We start from the raw sequence: 16,854 nt of genomic DNA, 5'->3' as shown, positions 1-16,854 counted from the left end.
TGTACGTCTGGAGTACAGCATTGTATGGTAGTGAAACATGGACTGTGGGAAAACCGGAACAGAAGAGATTCGAAGCTTTTGAGATGTGGTGCTATAGACGAATGTTGAAAATTAGGTGGACTGATAAGGTAAGGAATGAGGAGGTTCTACACAGAATCGGAGAGGAAAGGAATATGTGGAAAACACTGATAAGGAGAAGGGACAGGATGATAGGACATCTGCTAAAACATGAAGGAATGACTTCCATGGTACTAGAGGGAGCTGTAGAAGGCAAAAACTGTAGAGGAAAACAGAGATTGGAATACGTCAAGCAAATAATTGAGGACGTAGGTTGCAAGTGCTACTCTGAGATGAAGAGGTTAGCACAGGAAAGGAATTCGTGGCGGGCCGCATGAAACCAGTCAGTAGACTGATGACCAAAAAAAAAAAAAGAAGGGTTAATGTGAATCGATTTGTTGTTTCTCGGACGTGACGACAGTTTATAGAGACCGAAACTGTATCCCGAAGACAAGACCAGGCCCAACCACGTGTGACTTCAGAAGGGAGGATCGTTATTTGGCTGTAAGGGCACGACATTATCGCCTTAGTACTGTACGGTATCTCGCATGTGAGCTGGTAACATCCACTGGGCGTGATGTATCGAGGCAAACGGTGTGCAGAAGCCTTCGGCAGAGTGGCTTTTATTGTCGGAGATATGCTGTACGTCTGCTCTGACGTGTCTTCATAGATGGGACCTTCTAGACTGGAGTCATCAACATGCCACCAAGACGGTCGAACAGTGGGTCAATGTTGTTTTCACAGATGAGTCCCGACTTAGTATGTAGAGTGATACTTGATGGATTCGCACCTAGAGGGAACGTGGAACACGATTTCGGGGCCTAAACACTGTGTAAGGAGACCGTGATTGAGGAGGATCCCCAGGTGTAGTTATGGATTATGACTCGAACCCCTCTTCATGAAATTGTACGAGTGCATCGGCAAGGTTTAACTGCTGTCAGGTATCGTGACGAACTCTTGGGACCTCGTTTACGGTTGTTGCGAGATGCTTTGGGCCCAGACGTCCTATTGAAGGACGATAATGGTCGACCTCATAGAGGACAGGTGGTTGATGTTTTCTTCGAAACGGAAGATGTTGCACGCGTGGCGTGGCCTTATCGCTCTCACGATTTGAATCCCATAGAGCATGTATGGGATGCATTAGGGAGACGGCTTGCATCACCTCAGCACCCACCAACCACTCTACAAGACTGCGAGCAGCTGTGCAGGAAGAATTGGCGTTACTGCCTCAATATGAGACAGAGTGCATCATTCACAGCACGCCCCGTCGTCGTCAGGCCTGTATTGGTGCCACACTAAGCTCGTTAACCACTTGTCGGAACGAGTGTGCAAATCGGTTAATTTGGAAAAAAGGAAGAACATTTTTGTCTGCCGTTACGGATGTTACAGTTGTTTGTGTTCTGTATATTTTACTTTATTATATTTTATTTTTATATTTTTATATAATAAATATAATATATAATATAATATAATATATAATATAATATATAATTTTTATATGCTATATAATTTTATATAATTATTTTTATATTTTATTTTTTATATTATATTTTATTATATTTTATTATATTTTACTTTACTATCACCTGTTTATACAGTTTCGTGACACGATAAACTTAATCTTTCAAAGTTTCCTTTTGTTGCTTTAATTTTGGACACCAGTGTAGAAGAGTACCGTCATCCCAAACTGAAATCTTACACCACAGTGGGGCCAAAACATCGTACAACTTCACCGTGTTGCTGTAGATCGACGAGTGCTGTCCACTGAAGTCACTGTTATATGTATACAGGACAGGGCACATAAAGAAAAAGTATCACACTTGCGGTATGTAGAGCGAAGACTTCTATGTTTTTTTATACGCCAAACAATCTTTATCGTACATAGAACATTTTCATAAACAAGTTGTATCACATTTGTAAGATTTATCTTCCACTTTGCCCTCTAATTCAAGCAAACGTATAAGTAACGTTATAGTTATTTTTATCATTGAATCAAAAACAAACATACTCCTCGTATAGTAATCCTGTTTGAAAACCTGGAGGTTCAGAGTGATTGGAGATAGAACGTGTGTGAAAAGTGCTCAGAAAATGACAAAGCCCTCAACGATTCCAAGAGATAGCGAAACTCTGAACGAATGGTTGAGTTCTTTTATTATTAGCAAACGCAAGAAGCTACAGGACCCAAAGTTTCGAGCAGAGACGGTGCTTCTGGTATTTTCAAAACCTAATAAACTACGCTCTCCTTTCTAGTTATATATTAACGCTGTATTTGAGAACGGACAAAATTAGCCAACTGCACACACCAAAATTTACTGCCCGTTGACTGCAATCGGATTGTTTGCAAATGCATGTCAGGCGTGTTAGGCTACCAGATGAGGCGGAAACCGCAGCGATCACCGAAAGGTAATATATATATATATATATATATATATATATATATATATATATATATATATATATATATATATATATACCAAGAAAGACAAGAGGTAGCACAACAAAATTTATTTTGTAGATAACATGTTGACCAAGTATCAAATGATTACGTTTACAGACGTCTGTGACATGTGGTTCCTGCCAGAATCAGTAGCCAGAGTAGTCGCCATTGTTGGAGATAACCGCTGCCACACGTCTCGGCACTGAGTCAAAGAGACGTTGGATGTGTTCCAGGGGTACAGCAGCCCAAGCAGCTTCCACACGTTGCCAAAGATCATCTGGTGTGGCAGCTGGGGATGTAATCTGGGTCACTCGTTGAGCAACCATGGACCACATGTTTTCTATCGGCGAAAGATCCGGAGAGCGAGCCGGCCAGGGAAGCAATTCAATCTGGTTATTGACGAAGAACCTTTGGACAATGCGTGCCACGTGTGGTCGCGCATTATCCTGTTGAAATATGGCTGTGGCCGAGCCCTGAAGGTAAGGAAGGACAACTGGCTCCAGCACCTCGGATATGTAGCGCCGGCTATTTAAAGTACCGGCAATGCGTACTAGAGGCGTGCGAGAGTAATATCCAATACCGTCCCATACCATAATACCCGGTGCAAGACCAGTGTGGCGGTGCATAATGCAGCTGTCCAGCATCCTCTCTCCACGGTGTCTCCACACTCGAATACGACCATCGTGACGCTGAAGACAGAAGCGTGCCTCGTGAGTAAAGACAACGTCATTCCATTCTGCCGTCCACATCCGTCTGTCATTACACCATTGGCGACGGAGACGTCTGTGGTTCTGCGTCAGTGGTAGACGAAGCAATGGACGTCTTGCGGACAGACCACTCTGCTGTAAACGGCGTCGAATGGTACGCACAGACACTGGATGATGCGTTACAGACGCAATGTGCTGTGCTATGGTTCGGGATGTCACTGAGCGATCCGTCACTGCCATGCGCACAATTTGCCTGTCAGCACGTGCAGTGGTGCACCGAGGTGAATGCGATCGACCACGTCGGTCCGTCCTCCTGCATCCAACGGTCACATATCCGCATTACAGTTGTTTGGTTTCGTCCAACACGACTAGCGATTTCTCTGTATGATAATCCACATTCTCGGTAAGCCACTATCCTTCCTCTGTCGAACTCGGATACTTGATCAAAAGATGTTCGCTGTTGTCTACGAGGCATAACTGATCGTCTTGTGAAACACCCACAAGGTAAATACACGTGCCGAACGTACACTCGTCGAAATCGCCAAGCCTTAAATGGCGCTATGAGGTGGCGCCACAGGCGCGCGTGATGTGCGTCTGCGCTGAAATTCTAATCAGTTGCATATCTCATCGCTGCAAACCCATGGTGTAAATTTCACTTGATTCGGATGCTTCTTTCAGGGTGTTGCATTTACGGTGGCCAGATACACGCTTTCAGAATACCCAATGATACCGGTGATAATGTTTTTACCACGTTCTCTGAGGCAGAAAGCCGAGAGATTTGAAACAGAACAGGGAAAAGGCAAATAAATAAATAAAAATAAAAATAAAAATGCAATATCTGAAAACTAGTATATTCAAAACGTACAAAATAAAATAATACAAACAATGAATCTAATGTAATCATTAACAGCGTTTTTTTAAAGTTAATAAAATGTGTTATAACATGCATGAAGATACGTCAACAGGTATGGTGGAAGTTCTTTGAAACACTACATGTAAACTTAGCAAAACTACATACAAGGATAAGAAATTTAGAGGACGTGAATTCTGTCTCCCTGAGAGGCATGAGAAAAAGTCGTGTGTTAATCTATCAGTTTTGTCCGAATAGGCAGAAGTGCACAACTCAATAATTTATCTAAAGCTATGACAGCTGGAATTATCAAATATGAATATAAATGGTGTTTGAATGAACTAATCAAGTTGCTATTATTTAGATGATACTGCTAATCATACAAAAATATTTTTTTTGTATTTGAGCTAATACTAACAGAATTCCTAATATTTTTGTAACTGCTTTCTATGAACAATGGCGATAGAAGGTATTTTACTATAGTTACGACACTATAGGTAAATATCACTATTATGTTATGAACACAGACATTTGCTCAAATTTTGTGCTACAACAATGATACATGATGGATAAAAAACATTCTACAGCGACTCACGTCATTCTCCGTTACAAGAAATTGACTGCTTTGACGAGTGTCATGGACAAAACATTAAAACTGCCACTGAATAATTTTGTCGTATGAAATGAAATCAATATGACCAAGGAACTAACCACATTAAACGCATTAAGTCGAACATCATTAGCATAATGGTCCAACACATCGTGAAGGACAAAACACTACATGAAAAAATCAAGGAAAAACTGTATCATATTGTCCCACAAACAATTAACATTTCGTACCAAACAAACTGTAATCTTGATAAATGTGGTATCACTACCAATTTCCCTACGAAGGAAAATCTGGGGCACATACTTCCAATTACAGTAAAAAATACCAGCATAGGGTTAACAAAATCGAATATAAGCGTTTTCATCAGACATGATGGCAACATAATACCAGGAGCATTGAATAGCTGGAAGGTTCTAACAAACGTAGCTAGTCATCAATTGCAGCTACACTCCTCATGTAAATTATTTGGTGGCAACTGAAATCTGTAGCCACTAGATATTACATGCTACTCACTGTCAGTTTAAATTCGACGTCTCGTGTGCATAAAACGATACTACAAATGAGACAAAACGGCAGGTAATTATGGAGTAATATTTTGTGCAACCAGTAGATGCCAGCTGTAACCGATTTATGAAGTTTAACTTTACGTGAAACACATTCACTTAACCAGAGGTAGATGAATATGACAATTGTCTAAACGTCGCGGTATCTTAACACTGCAACCCGGCTTGTAATCCCGGAGCTTTTCATCTACACATTTACTTGTTTATTGATTATTTACTATGAAACTGATTTCTCTCCACATCGGACAAGCTTGAGACTACCAGTATTACAAAGGAAATAACATTACAAACGTTCTAATATGCATATACTGGTACATAACAATTTATATTCACTTTAGTCGATGTTATTTCCTTTTTAACACAGATAGCCTGAAGAGTGTCCAACAGAGACCGAAATAGATTGTTATAAAATAAATAAAAGTCAACTACAGCGGTTGTATATGCAGTCTGATTCCTAAGGTATGCAACACCGCTTTAGAATAATTGTACATCTCTGTTAATTTTATGTTTCTCATTGCTCTTCTGCAGGACATTAAAACAATTTTATAGCTTCTAACGGCGTTCGTTTCCAAAAAACCAACATTTAGGAACTAGACTCCAACAGTTCACTTAAGTTGGCAAAAATGGTTCAAATGGCTCTGAGCACTATGGGACTTAACTTCTGAGGTCATCAGTCCCCTAGAACTTAGAACTACTTAAACCTAACTAACCTAAGGACATTACACACATCAACGCCCGAGGCAGGATTCGAACCTGCGACCGTAGCAGCAACGCGGTTCCGGACTGTAGCGCCTAGAACCGCTCGGCCACTCCGGCCGGCTCACTTAAGTTGTAATGAGGTGTATAAGCTTCATATGTTGTAAAAACACACACTCAACTTACTTTATTTGTGGGTCCTTTAATCTATACAATAACTACAACAATGTTGTGGCACGACAAAGAGAATATATCTCGTCATAATGAAGGAAAAACAAAGCACTTAACACCTGGTACTTTTATTGGCATTACCAGTTGTTAGTAACAGCTTGACTGAAATGAAGGGTAAGTTACACCAAGTATTTCGCACGTATCGCTGAACAAAAATTACAATTTTCTGGTGACAGAATAACTTCGCTGTAGTGACTGCATTATACCGCACTATACAAATTATGTTCCAGAAAAAGAGACACGTTTCGGTTTCACGGAAAAAGAATATGTGATGAGAGTCATATATCAGAGTGACTTTTTTACCTTAGGAAAACGTTACTTACGGCAGATCTGCAACACATTTTATTTTGGTTTCTGCGTAAATAATACACTGTACCACAGAATTAAAGTATCACTTTTTCGAAACCACGCCAATGTCTCCCATTGTTACGCATGTTTGAAGTTTGGCTCAAAGGTGCCCAAAACCTTCCACTGTAATGGTGCAAATGCGTGGAGCCCTGCGGCTTCACCCTCGGGCTCGAAGACTCTTCAGACGGCAAGATGTCGACACACGCGAAAAAAGGTCGGACCTCAGAAGTTTAAATGACGTGCAAAGTGGGTTAATGATGACCTGTTGGCACCAAATATCACCACAATTGTGGTCATCACAGCCTTTGACGTGTTACAAGAAAGCTAATTACATTTCATATCTCCTTTTGAAGCCTCTGCGATGGAGGTTAGAACCGTGGCGCTCGGCATCGAAATCACGCAGTCTTCTTAGGAACCGGCCGATGTGACCGAGCGGTTCTATGCGCTTCAGTCTGGAACCGCGCGACTGCTACGGTCGCAGGTTCGAATCGTGCCTCGGGCATGGATGTGTGTGATGTCCTTAGGTTAGTTATGTTTAAGTAGTTCTAAGTTCTAGGGGATTGATGACCTCAGATGTTGGATCCCATAGTGCTCAGAGCCCATCGGTATCTACACGAAAAGTCTTCAGGGAGTGGTATAAGGCCCGTCAATGAAACTATTCCTTTCTTTGAGGCACTGATTCACACAGATTTTGCAGCCGGAAACGACAGTTTGCAGAACTATGAGTAAGAGGAAGACGTTCTTGATCATCTTTGGCGCCGCTGACGTCTCTGTGACGCTACAACCCTTCTCTAAGCACATTGTTAGGTAGCAACTCAACTGAGCGGCATCTCATTCCTATGGAGTGCAGTCCGACTGCAGTTTTCTCTAGTGTACCGGGTGGAGCCACTAGAAACCGTCCAAAATCATTCGGCAAAATTTTAACGTGATTCAAAGCAGCAAAGGGTTCTTTTGCTTCTTTAGTGCTCAACATTCACGCACTCCTGTGGCGTAATCATGGACAGCTGTGATACTGACACATGCATCAATAGAACGGCACCATTTATTGACATTTTTAAAAATGTGCCGTTGGAGAGGAAACCTTCGAAGTAGGCGCCTGCAGGTAGGCAACCGCTTGTACAACAAATCTCAATAAATGTTTGCTAGGGGCGGTGGGGGTGGGTGGCGGAAGGGTGCTATTGAGGTTATTGTTGAACTGGGCGGCCTTAGAGGAACCCTCGGTCGCACATAAGAAAACCGCGCGGTTTTAATATTGGGTGTAGTAGTTCCGACCTCCATCACATGGGCATGAAAAGAAGCGATATAAAGTGGATATGATGTGGTCTGAAGACTTGCTATCGTGAGACACATCCACGACAACGTTAGACTGAATTACTGTGAAATTTGGTGCCAGTGTGACGTCATTTACCCAGCTTACTCGACACCTGAACTTCTGAGCTTTAGCCTTTTTTAGAGTGTGTCGACATCTTGCTGTTTGAAGCGTCTTCGAGCGCGCGGATGACGTTGCAGGCCGCCAGCTTTTTCATCGTTACAGAGAAAGTTTGTAGGCACCTCTGACCCAAATTTCAAACTTTTGCGCCTCAGTGGGAAACAATTACAGTGTTTTGAAAAAGTGATTCGTTTATTAAATGTTGAGTAGTGTAAATAAAGTCCACTCATTGTCTAAGTGGGATATTAACAACTGCTAACCTGCTCTTTTAAGTGAAAATGCTCTCCTACCCTGGCACAGTCGATAAGATCAGGCCTGTTTTTAGTTACAAGGTCTACAATATTTCCAGTGCATGTGAGCTGTCGAACGAGATGCTCACGACAGTTTTCGGAAAACAAGTCCAAAGTTATTTCACAGGTCTGTCTGTACAATTTGCAATGATCACTTAGACCCCCAGTCTAAATCCCGTAGATTGAAATCGCCTCCAACTAATACAGCATGATCTGGATATTTCCGCGCTATTGATGGTAGAATTTCTTTGAATGACTCCAAAACCGTCACAACGGAATCGGATGGCCGGTGAAAACATAAAACAATTAACTTGATTTCACCTAGACCTTTTATACATGACCAAATAACTGCACTGGCACATTCAAATTCGAATTCAATAGAGACTATATATTCATCATCTGCAATGAACATTCCACCTCCTATGGTGTCTAATCTAGCACTAATTATGTCAACTTGCCACTTCAGCTTTCCATCAGCTCTTGGCTCTAAGAAAAATTTGAGTGCAACAACTTTCATGGAAGGCAGTAAATTCAGGAACCTTATTACGAACATTTCAACATTATGCTATTAAAATTATGACAATCAAAGTGGCTTTGCTTCGTACATGGTTTGATTTACTCTCTGTGTATCGCCTGTCGAGCGTTCATCGACATCAAACTAACACCTAGCCTAAAAATATCTCTGTACACTCCGCAAGTATTCGGTTACCCGAGTAGCTGCTTTCTTTATATAGTGCACTCCTCACCTGGAAATAGGAGTCCTACAATTTTCCACTCCATAATACACATGCAGAAATTAATACCGTGAAAGAATCGACAGAGTCTTTGGTTGAGACGTCCAGTCGGCTGACTAAAGGTCACTGGTCAGTTCCTGAAACGATGCCACAAATTACGAACACGGCTTTCACCTGCAGGTGAGGCAAGCAGCATACACCACCACTGTCAGCCGCCTGTACAAACTGAGGATGGCCTCAGACACCAAGCGACACACATCATTGGTGCTTACATGAGTGCAGACAGTTGCTCCCAGCACACTCGATAGTCACATGCAGAGCCTCCACATCTTCCCCAGCCAGTAGATAAAGCGCGCAACGGATTTCTTTCTTGTCCTGGATGCTATTTACGTAAGGGGCTATAAAGCGACCCTAACATTGGAATTCCCAACAAACAGTAGACCCCCAGTGTGGCCGCTGCGACCCTGTTGAAGGAGCGGACACATCTCCACCCACGGGTGAAAGGGCCAGGTCAGCCGGCCAACTTCCTATTGGCTCTCCGCCTCGAGAGACACGAACGCGTTACTACCCGCCACTCACTCTGCAATACAGGTGATCCCAATCGTCGGGTACCCAGTAAGATACACTGGCAGAAGACCCCTTGGTCGAAACAACCGACACTTCGGATGTACCTTACAAAGTGCCTGATTCACTGATACTGCTGCACCCCGAGGTAGCAGCCCTTCTGGCTAATAGACGCCAAAAGCATATTCAGCTGTTCGCGAATTGCGGCCAGCTCCTCCTCCATCCGTCGAAATTATTCGCACATCTTATCTATTCTAACACTTCTAACTTAAGAATTAACTATTATACAACACACAAAGAGAGCTAAGGAGATAATTTGCAACTCTCATGAAGTGTTACCAACGAAGGCTGACGCATTTCTGAGCTGTGTAGCTGGTTGTGAAAAAGAGATGACAACACTGCGCTGCCCCTAACAGTTACTGGAACGCAAGTTTACATTTATTATTACCAAAATTCGAATGAAATTTAAGAATTAAAGTAGGCTAAATATGTAACTTTCTCCCCTGGTGATGTGTCACAGGCAACAGCTGTTACACGAAAGAAATGAAAGTCTAATACATGTAAATATTACTGCCAAATTACAAAGAATGCACTATTTGTTAAGTCACTAATAAAAATGGACTTGATGTGAGATCTGGTGAAACGAAAAAAAGGAAGTATAAAGCACTTCAGAGACTTAAAGGTGATTAATGTGTAGGCATTGGCTGCTCGGTAGGATTGATTGTTTTCATAAGGACTGAGTCCGTAGCCTTGGTAAAGTTACTGAAAGTTATCGTTCCACTTACGCTGAAATATAAATCTTTATTGTTATAGGCCGGCCGAGGTGGCCGAGCTGTTATAGGCACTACAGTCTGGAACCGCGCGACGGTCGCAGGCTCGAATCCTGCCTCGGGCATGTATGTGTGTGATGTCCTTAGGTTAGTTAGGTTTAAGTAGTTCTAAGTTCTAGGCGACTCATGACCTCAGAAGAAAAGTCCCATAGTACTCAGAGCCATTTGAACAGTTTTATAATTATATACACCGATGACCCAAAACATTATGAATACTAGTTTAATGGCTGCAGGAAAAATGTGAAGACATCGAAAAAGATATGATTGTCGGAAGGACAGACTCAGCATACAGGAAAGTCAAAACAACCTTTGGTGACATTAAAAGCAACGGCGGTAACATTAAGAGTGCAACGGGAATTCCACTGTTAAATGAAGAGGAGAGAGCAGATAGGTGGAAAGAATACATTGAAAGCCTCTATGAGGGTGAAGATTTGTCTGATGTGATAGGAGAAGAAACAGGAGTCGATTTAGAAGAGATAGGGGACCCAGTATTAGAATCGGAATTTAAAACAGCTTTGGAGGACTTACGGTCAAATAAGGCAGAAGGGGTAGATAACATTCCATCAGAATTTCTAAAATCATTGGGGGAAGTGCAAACAAAACGACTATTCACGTTGGTGTGTAGAATATATGAGTCTGGCGACATACCATCTGACTTTCGGAAAAGTAACATCCACACAATTCCGAAGACTGCAAGAGCTGACAAGTGCGATAATTATCGCACAATCAGCTTAACAGCTCATGCATCGAAGCTGCTTACAAGAATAATATACAGAAGAATGGAAAAGAAAATTGAGAATGCGCTAGGTGACGATCAGTTTGGCTTTAGGAAAAGTAAAGTGACGAGAGAGGCAATTCTGACGTTACGGCTAATAATGGAAGCAAGGCTAAAGAAAAATCAAGACACTTTCATAGGATTTGTCGACCTGGAAAAGCGTTCGACAATATAAAATGGTGCAAGCTGTTCCAGATTCTGAAAAAAGTAGGGATAAGCTATAGGGAGAGACGGGTCATATACAATATATACAACAACCAAGAGGGAATAATAAGAGTGGACGATCAAGAACGAAGTGCTCGTATTAAGAAGGGTGTAAGACAAGGCTGTAGCCTTTCGCCCCTACTCTTCAATCTGTACATCGAGGAAGCAATGATGGAAATAAAAGAAAGGTTCAGGAGTGGAATTAAAATACAAGGTGAAAGGATATCAATGATACGATTCGCTGATGACATTGCTATCCTGAGTGAAAGTGAAGAAGAATTAAATGATCTGCTGAACGGAATGGTTGGTTTTGCGGAAGGAGACCAGACAGCGTGGTCATCGGTCTCATCGGATGAGGGAAGGATGGGGAAGGAAGTCGGCCGTGCCCTTTCAGAGGAACCATCCCGGCATTTGCCTGGAGTGATTTAGGGAAATCACGGAAAACCTAAATCAGGATGGCCGGACGTGGGATTGAACCGTCGTCCTCCCGATTGCGAGTCCAGTGTCTAACCACTGCGCCACTTCGCTCGGTGCTGAACGGAATGAACAGTCGAATGAGTACACAGTATGGTTTGAGAGTAAATCGGAGAAAGACGAAGGTAATGAGAAGTAGTAGAAATGAGAACAGCGAGAAACTTAACATCAGGATTGATGGTCACGAAGTCAATGAAGTTAAGGAATTCTGCTACCTAGGCAGTAAAATAACCAATGACGGACGGAGGAAGGAGGACATCAAAAGCAGACTCGCTATGGCAAAAAAGGCATTTCTGGCCAAGAGAAGTCTACTAATATCAAATACCGGCCTTGATTTGAGGAAGAAATTTCTGAGGATGTACGTCTGGAGTTCAGCATTGTATGGTAGTGAAACATGGACTGAGGGAAAACCGGAACAGGAGAGAATGGAAGCATTTGAGATGTGGCGCTATAGACCAATGTTGAACATTAGGTGGACTGATAAGGTAAGGAATGAGGAGGTTCTGTGCAGAATCGGAGATGAAAGGAATATGTGGAAAACACTGATAAGGAGAAGGGACAGGATGATAGGATGGTTCAAATGGCTCTGAGCACTATGGGACTCAACTGCTGTGGTCATAAGTCCCCTAGAACTTAGAACTACTTAAACCTAACTAACCTAAGGACATCACACACATCCATGCCCGAGGCAGGATTCGAACCTGCGACCGTAGCGGTCGTGCGGTTCCAGACTGTAGCGCCTTTAACCGCTCGGCCACTCCGGCCGGCAGGATGATAGGACATCTGCTGAGACATGAAGGACTAGTACCATGACTTCCATGGTACTAGAGGGAGCTGTAGAGGGCAAAAACTGTAGAGGAAGACAGAGACTGGAATAGCACAGGAAAGGAATTCGTGGCGGGCCGCATCAAACCTCAAACCAGTCAGTAGAATGATGAAGAAAAGAAAAAAAAAACAACTTGTTATTCCACTTTGCAAACACAGTGCAACAGACATTCTGCTTGTAATGGATTCTAAAACTCCTTGACAAGATTACAGATGTATGTGGCACCAGATGTCTGCGCACAGATCAAGCTATGGGATGGTGGTTTACTGGCACGCAGCTTGCACACGATATTTGTTCCAATGGGCGCAGATCAGGAACATTTGCTTGTCGAGACAAAAATGTGAGTTCACTATAACGTCCCTCAGACCACTGTAGCGCGTTCTGATCTTACAATAGGAACAATTATTCTGCTGCAAGATGTCCTCTCCTAAAGAGGTGACTTCAAGCGTGAGGTGATGCAGGTGGTCCGCAATAATGTTCACGTAGTTGACTTCTATCGTGATGCCTTCGATTACCATCACAGCTCAAATGGAAGCCGAACTTAGTGTTCCCCACAGAATAATTATGCCCTCTCGGCCTTGCGGATGTGGTGCGGCGCACGTTTCGTGCAGCTGTTCGCTTGGATTACAGCGTGAAAGGACTCAGCCATCGACCTGTGACTAACTCGACAGGCGACACGTTTCTATTGACCCACGGTGAAACCTCAGTGTTGCTGTGCCAACTACTGGGTGATCAAAAAGTCAGTATAAATTTGAAAAATGAATAAATCACGGAATAATGTAGATAGAGAGGTACAAAAAAGCTCCTGTTTGATTTCCGCAAAGAGGTGTGTAATTTGTTGGTACAGTAGGCTGTCACGAAGCTTGAATGTGTGCACACGCCACTTACGTCCCCGTGGTGGACCTCGTGCAAGGTGAGCGTCTTGGAGGAGCCGCCGCTGCTGCTCATGACGTCCCCGTTGCTGTTGGCGTACTCGCGGCTGTTGCGGTGATGGTTCATGAGCATCGCGTTGCCGATGCGCGAGTGCAGCTGCTTCTCCTGCCGGTTGGCCTCGCGGAAGATGGCCAGGTACGTGAAGATCATGATGGTGCACGGGATCCAGAAGGAGATCAGCGACGAGACGACCACGTACCACTTGTTCACTTTGAACTCGCAGAGGTCGGGGTTCTCCTCGCGGAACCTCTGGTTTTCGAAAGTCGTGTACCAGCCCATGAAAATGGGAAGAAAGGATATGATAGCCGGGGACAACCAAGTGCCGACCAGCATGAAAGCGACGACGCGCTTCGTCATGTTGATGGGGTACTTGAGCGGCTTCACGATGGCCCAGTAGCGGTCGACGCTGATACAGCACAGGTGAAGGATGGACGCCGTGGAGAAGTAGACGTCCAGCGAGTTCCACACGTCGCACATGAAGAAGCCGAACAGCCAGCGCTCGTTGATCTGCACGCTCATGTTGAACGGCATGACGACCATGGCGACGAGCAGGTCGGCGAACGCGAGCGACACGACGAAGTAGTTGGTGATGATGCGCAGTTTGCGGTGCCTCATGACGCTCACGATGACCAGGAGGTTGCCGAGGATGGCGGCGACTATGATGCACGCCATGGCGGTGCCCTTGAGCGCCAGGACGAGTACTGACGACCAGTGCTGCTCTGGTGCTTCGTAGGCGGCCAAGACGCTCGTGGCGTTGCCGTCGGAGACGGCCGCGGCGGCGCCGCCCGTCACGTTGGGGCTGAGCGGCGCGGGCGCCGTCAGGTTCTCGACGGGCGTCGGCAGGGTGACCGTCAGCGACGCCACGGCCGACGCCGCCGCCGCCACGCTGCTGTAGTCCATCGCCGAAGACGTTGGCGAGGCAGCCGCCGTCTGCTCGGACGCGGCTACCGTGGGGGTATGGGATGGCGCCGCCTGTTAGCGACGGCTGCCTTCACTCGTCTGCATCGATACTTTACTCCTGCAATCATAAATCACACGAAAAATGTTAGTGTTTTACATGCAAGAGTATGGAGCATGAAAAATATGACAAACAATAAGAAATGTTGTGCGGTTTCTGCATTTCACAAAATTGTAGTAATGATGGTTCATGAGCACAGAGTTGCCGATGCGCGAGCGCAGCTGCTTCTCCTGCCGGTTGGCCTCGCGGAAGATGGCCAGGAACATTAGGAATATTCTTTCTAATGCACTACTGTTGTTCGCTATACGCTATCTAATTCCATGTATCCAGACACCTGTTAGTGGACACGAACATGCTGTGTCTCCATCCTTCACCTTTATGACGGCTTGAGCTCTACTTAGAACACTTTCAATGAGGCGTCTGGATATCCGTGGAGAATTGGAATTCGATTCTCCCTCGAAGGCGGAAACCAAAGAAGGTAATGAAGCTGGGCGCTGGGGTCTGCAGCCAGGTCAGCATTCTGATTCATCCCAAAAATTTTCTATTGGGTTCAGGCCGGGAATCTGGGTAGCCCACTCTAATTCAGGAATGTTATTGTCCACGAACATTTCCTCATAGATGCTGCTTTACGACAGAATACACTTTTATGCTTACATTTCCGAGCTGTTCCTCTACTATGTACGGTGCACAATACTGTAAAATCTGTTCATATCCTTCCGAATTTAGCGTCTTCTTAAGCGAAATAAAGGGAGAACATCACATTTAGAAAAGCACTCCCATATAGTAATACTAACTCCTCCATAACTCACTATTGGCACATCATAAGACGGCAAATAAATTTCTCCAGGCACTTTCAAAATCCATACCCTTCCATCGGACTGTCACAGGGTCTAGCATTTATTTATCTTCTACTAATTCTAATTTTGTACACGTTTTTGCTTTACAGCCATCCGCTTCCGAATAGCGTCGATCTTTGCGTCGCTTCAGAGACACTTAACACTGAGTGCAGAAATTTGACTGATGAAGAGCTATTCGACCACGGTGCCTCATTCTTTTTAACTCCCTCGCACAGTCATTGTGCTAGCCGAACTGCTGGTAGCGCATTGGAAATCACGACTGATTCCTTTCGCACATTTCTTCTGACTGCTGGCAGCCATATTCGCGACGCTCGGCGGTCCCAGTTCGTCAGCACGTGAGGTCTGTTTGGTCTCGGTGTAGCTGTGGTTGCTCCTTCACTTTTCCACTTCAGCCACATCATCAACAGTCGAGTTGGCCACCTTCTAAAGGTTTGATACATACCTGATGAATTTGTCAGGTGTCAACGAATGTCTAATCCGCGTTCGAAGTCAATGAGTTCTCGCGACCCAACGCTTTTGCTATTGCTGCTTCTCTACCGACAACAGAGTGTACTCTTCGCCTCCTTTTACTCTAGCAGGTCTGCCTTCCGTGACATCTAGTGGTCAATTCCGCGTTACATACTTTTCATCAGATTGCGGACTGGTCATACAATGGTACACATGCAATTACGTATGCACTAAAATGGTCTCACACTGCAACAAGTGATGGCTAAGAGACGTATGTGTGTTTATTTGTATACAACGTGTATCATTATTAATAGAAGCTAAAACATTTCATGAAACAAGATTCGTAAACGAAATGGTCGCAAGACAAATTTGAATGAGTGGTTACTAGCTGTAGGTACTTCAGTACCTATGAAATATTATGATAATTAGTGTACATGTATTTGAAATGGGAACTTTCCTGTTATTTCAGCTGGAAATTTGGCTTGAATTTTGCCCATTCCCCTTGGTTGGAAAATGTATTACATGCGTGATAGGGAATCACCACATTCTGCCGCCGATGTAAAATAACTTGCAATGCGCCAACAGGCTAAAGTGCCTTAGCCTCCAGGATCACCTGACCACCTTCTGCCTTGGGTCATCTCAAAAGTGAAGTGTCCAGCTGTCCCGTTGATACAGTCAAAGAACTCGAGTAATGAACTGATTCATAACTCACTGAAGAGACGAGTACAGTATTCCACATACATGCCACGACTACATATGAAACACTTCTACTAACAGAAAAAGCTAACAGAAAAAGTTTACAATAGTATGTAACGTCCTAAAGTAGTATTGTGTTTCTTGGTATGATAGGGTATGGGTGAAATTTGAGCCCGATTACATGAGGAGTTAAACAGACCCATGTCTACTAACAGGGGCAATACTTTATTAATTTTTTTATAGATGTAGATTTACATAGAATATCTCAGAAGGAATAGTCAGTATTCAGGCATATGACAGGAACAACCATTCGAAGCAAAAAGTGTATTAAAATCGAG

The 16,854-nt window shown here is 43.8% G+C and overlaps 1 protein-coding gene and 1 long non-coding RNA gene across 2 annotated transcripts in view; both read right to left on the bottom strand.

The window, feature by feature from the left end:
* The window catches only part of LOC126252027 (octopamine receptor beta-2R), a 46,101-nt gene extending 31,826 nt beyond the window's left edge, over positions 1-14,275 (bottom strand). Inside the window, exon 1 of the mRNA XM_049952813.1 lies at positions 13,514-14,275. Within this exon, the coding sequence (XP_049808770.1) occupies positions 13,514-14,230 (717 nt within the window). The 5' untranslated portion in view covers positions 14,231-14,275. The remainder of the gene's footprint in view (positions 1-13,513) is intronic.
* A 167-nt stretch (positions 14,276-14,442) lies between these two features.
* The window catches only part of LOC126252831 (uncharacterized), a 674,555-nt gene continuing 672,143 nt past the window's right edge, over positions 14,443-16,854 (bottom strand). The window contains exon 4 of the long non-coding RNA XR_007545857.1: positions 14,443-14,576. This is a non-coding gene — a long non-coding RNA (uncharacterized LOC126252831). The remainder of the gene's footprint in view (positions 14,577-16,854) is intronic.

This window comes from Schistocerca nitens, chromosome 4 (assembly GCF_023898315.1).
Source record: "Schistocerca nitens isolate TAMUIC-IGC-003100 chromosome 4, iqSchNite1.1, whole genome shotgun sequence".
Lineage (NCBI taxonomy): Eukaryota > Metazoa > Arthropoda > Insecta > Orthoptera > Acrididae > Schistocerca > Schistocerca nitens.
Note: the sequence above shows the minus strand (reverse complement) of the source record. Positions and strands in the feature narration are given on the sequence as shown.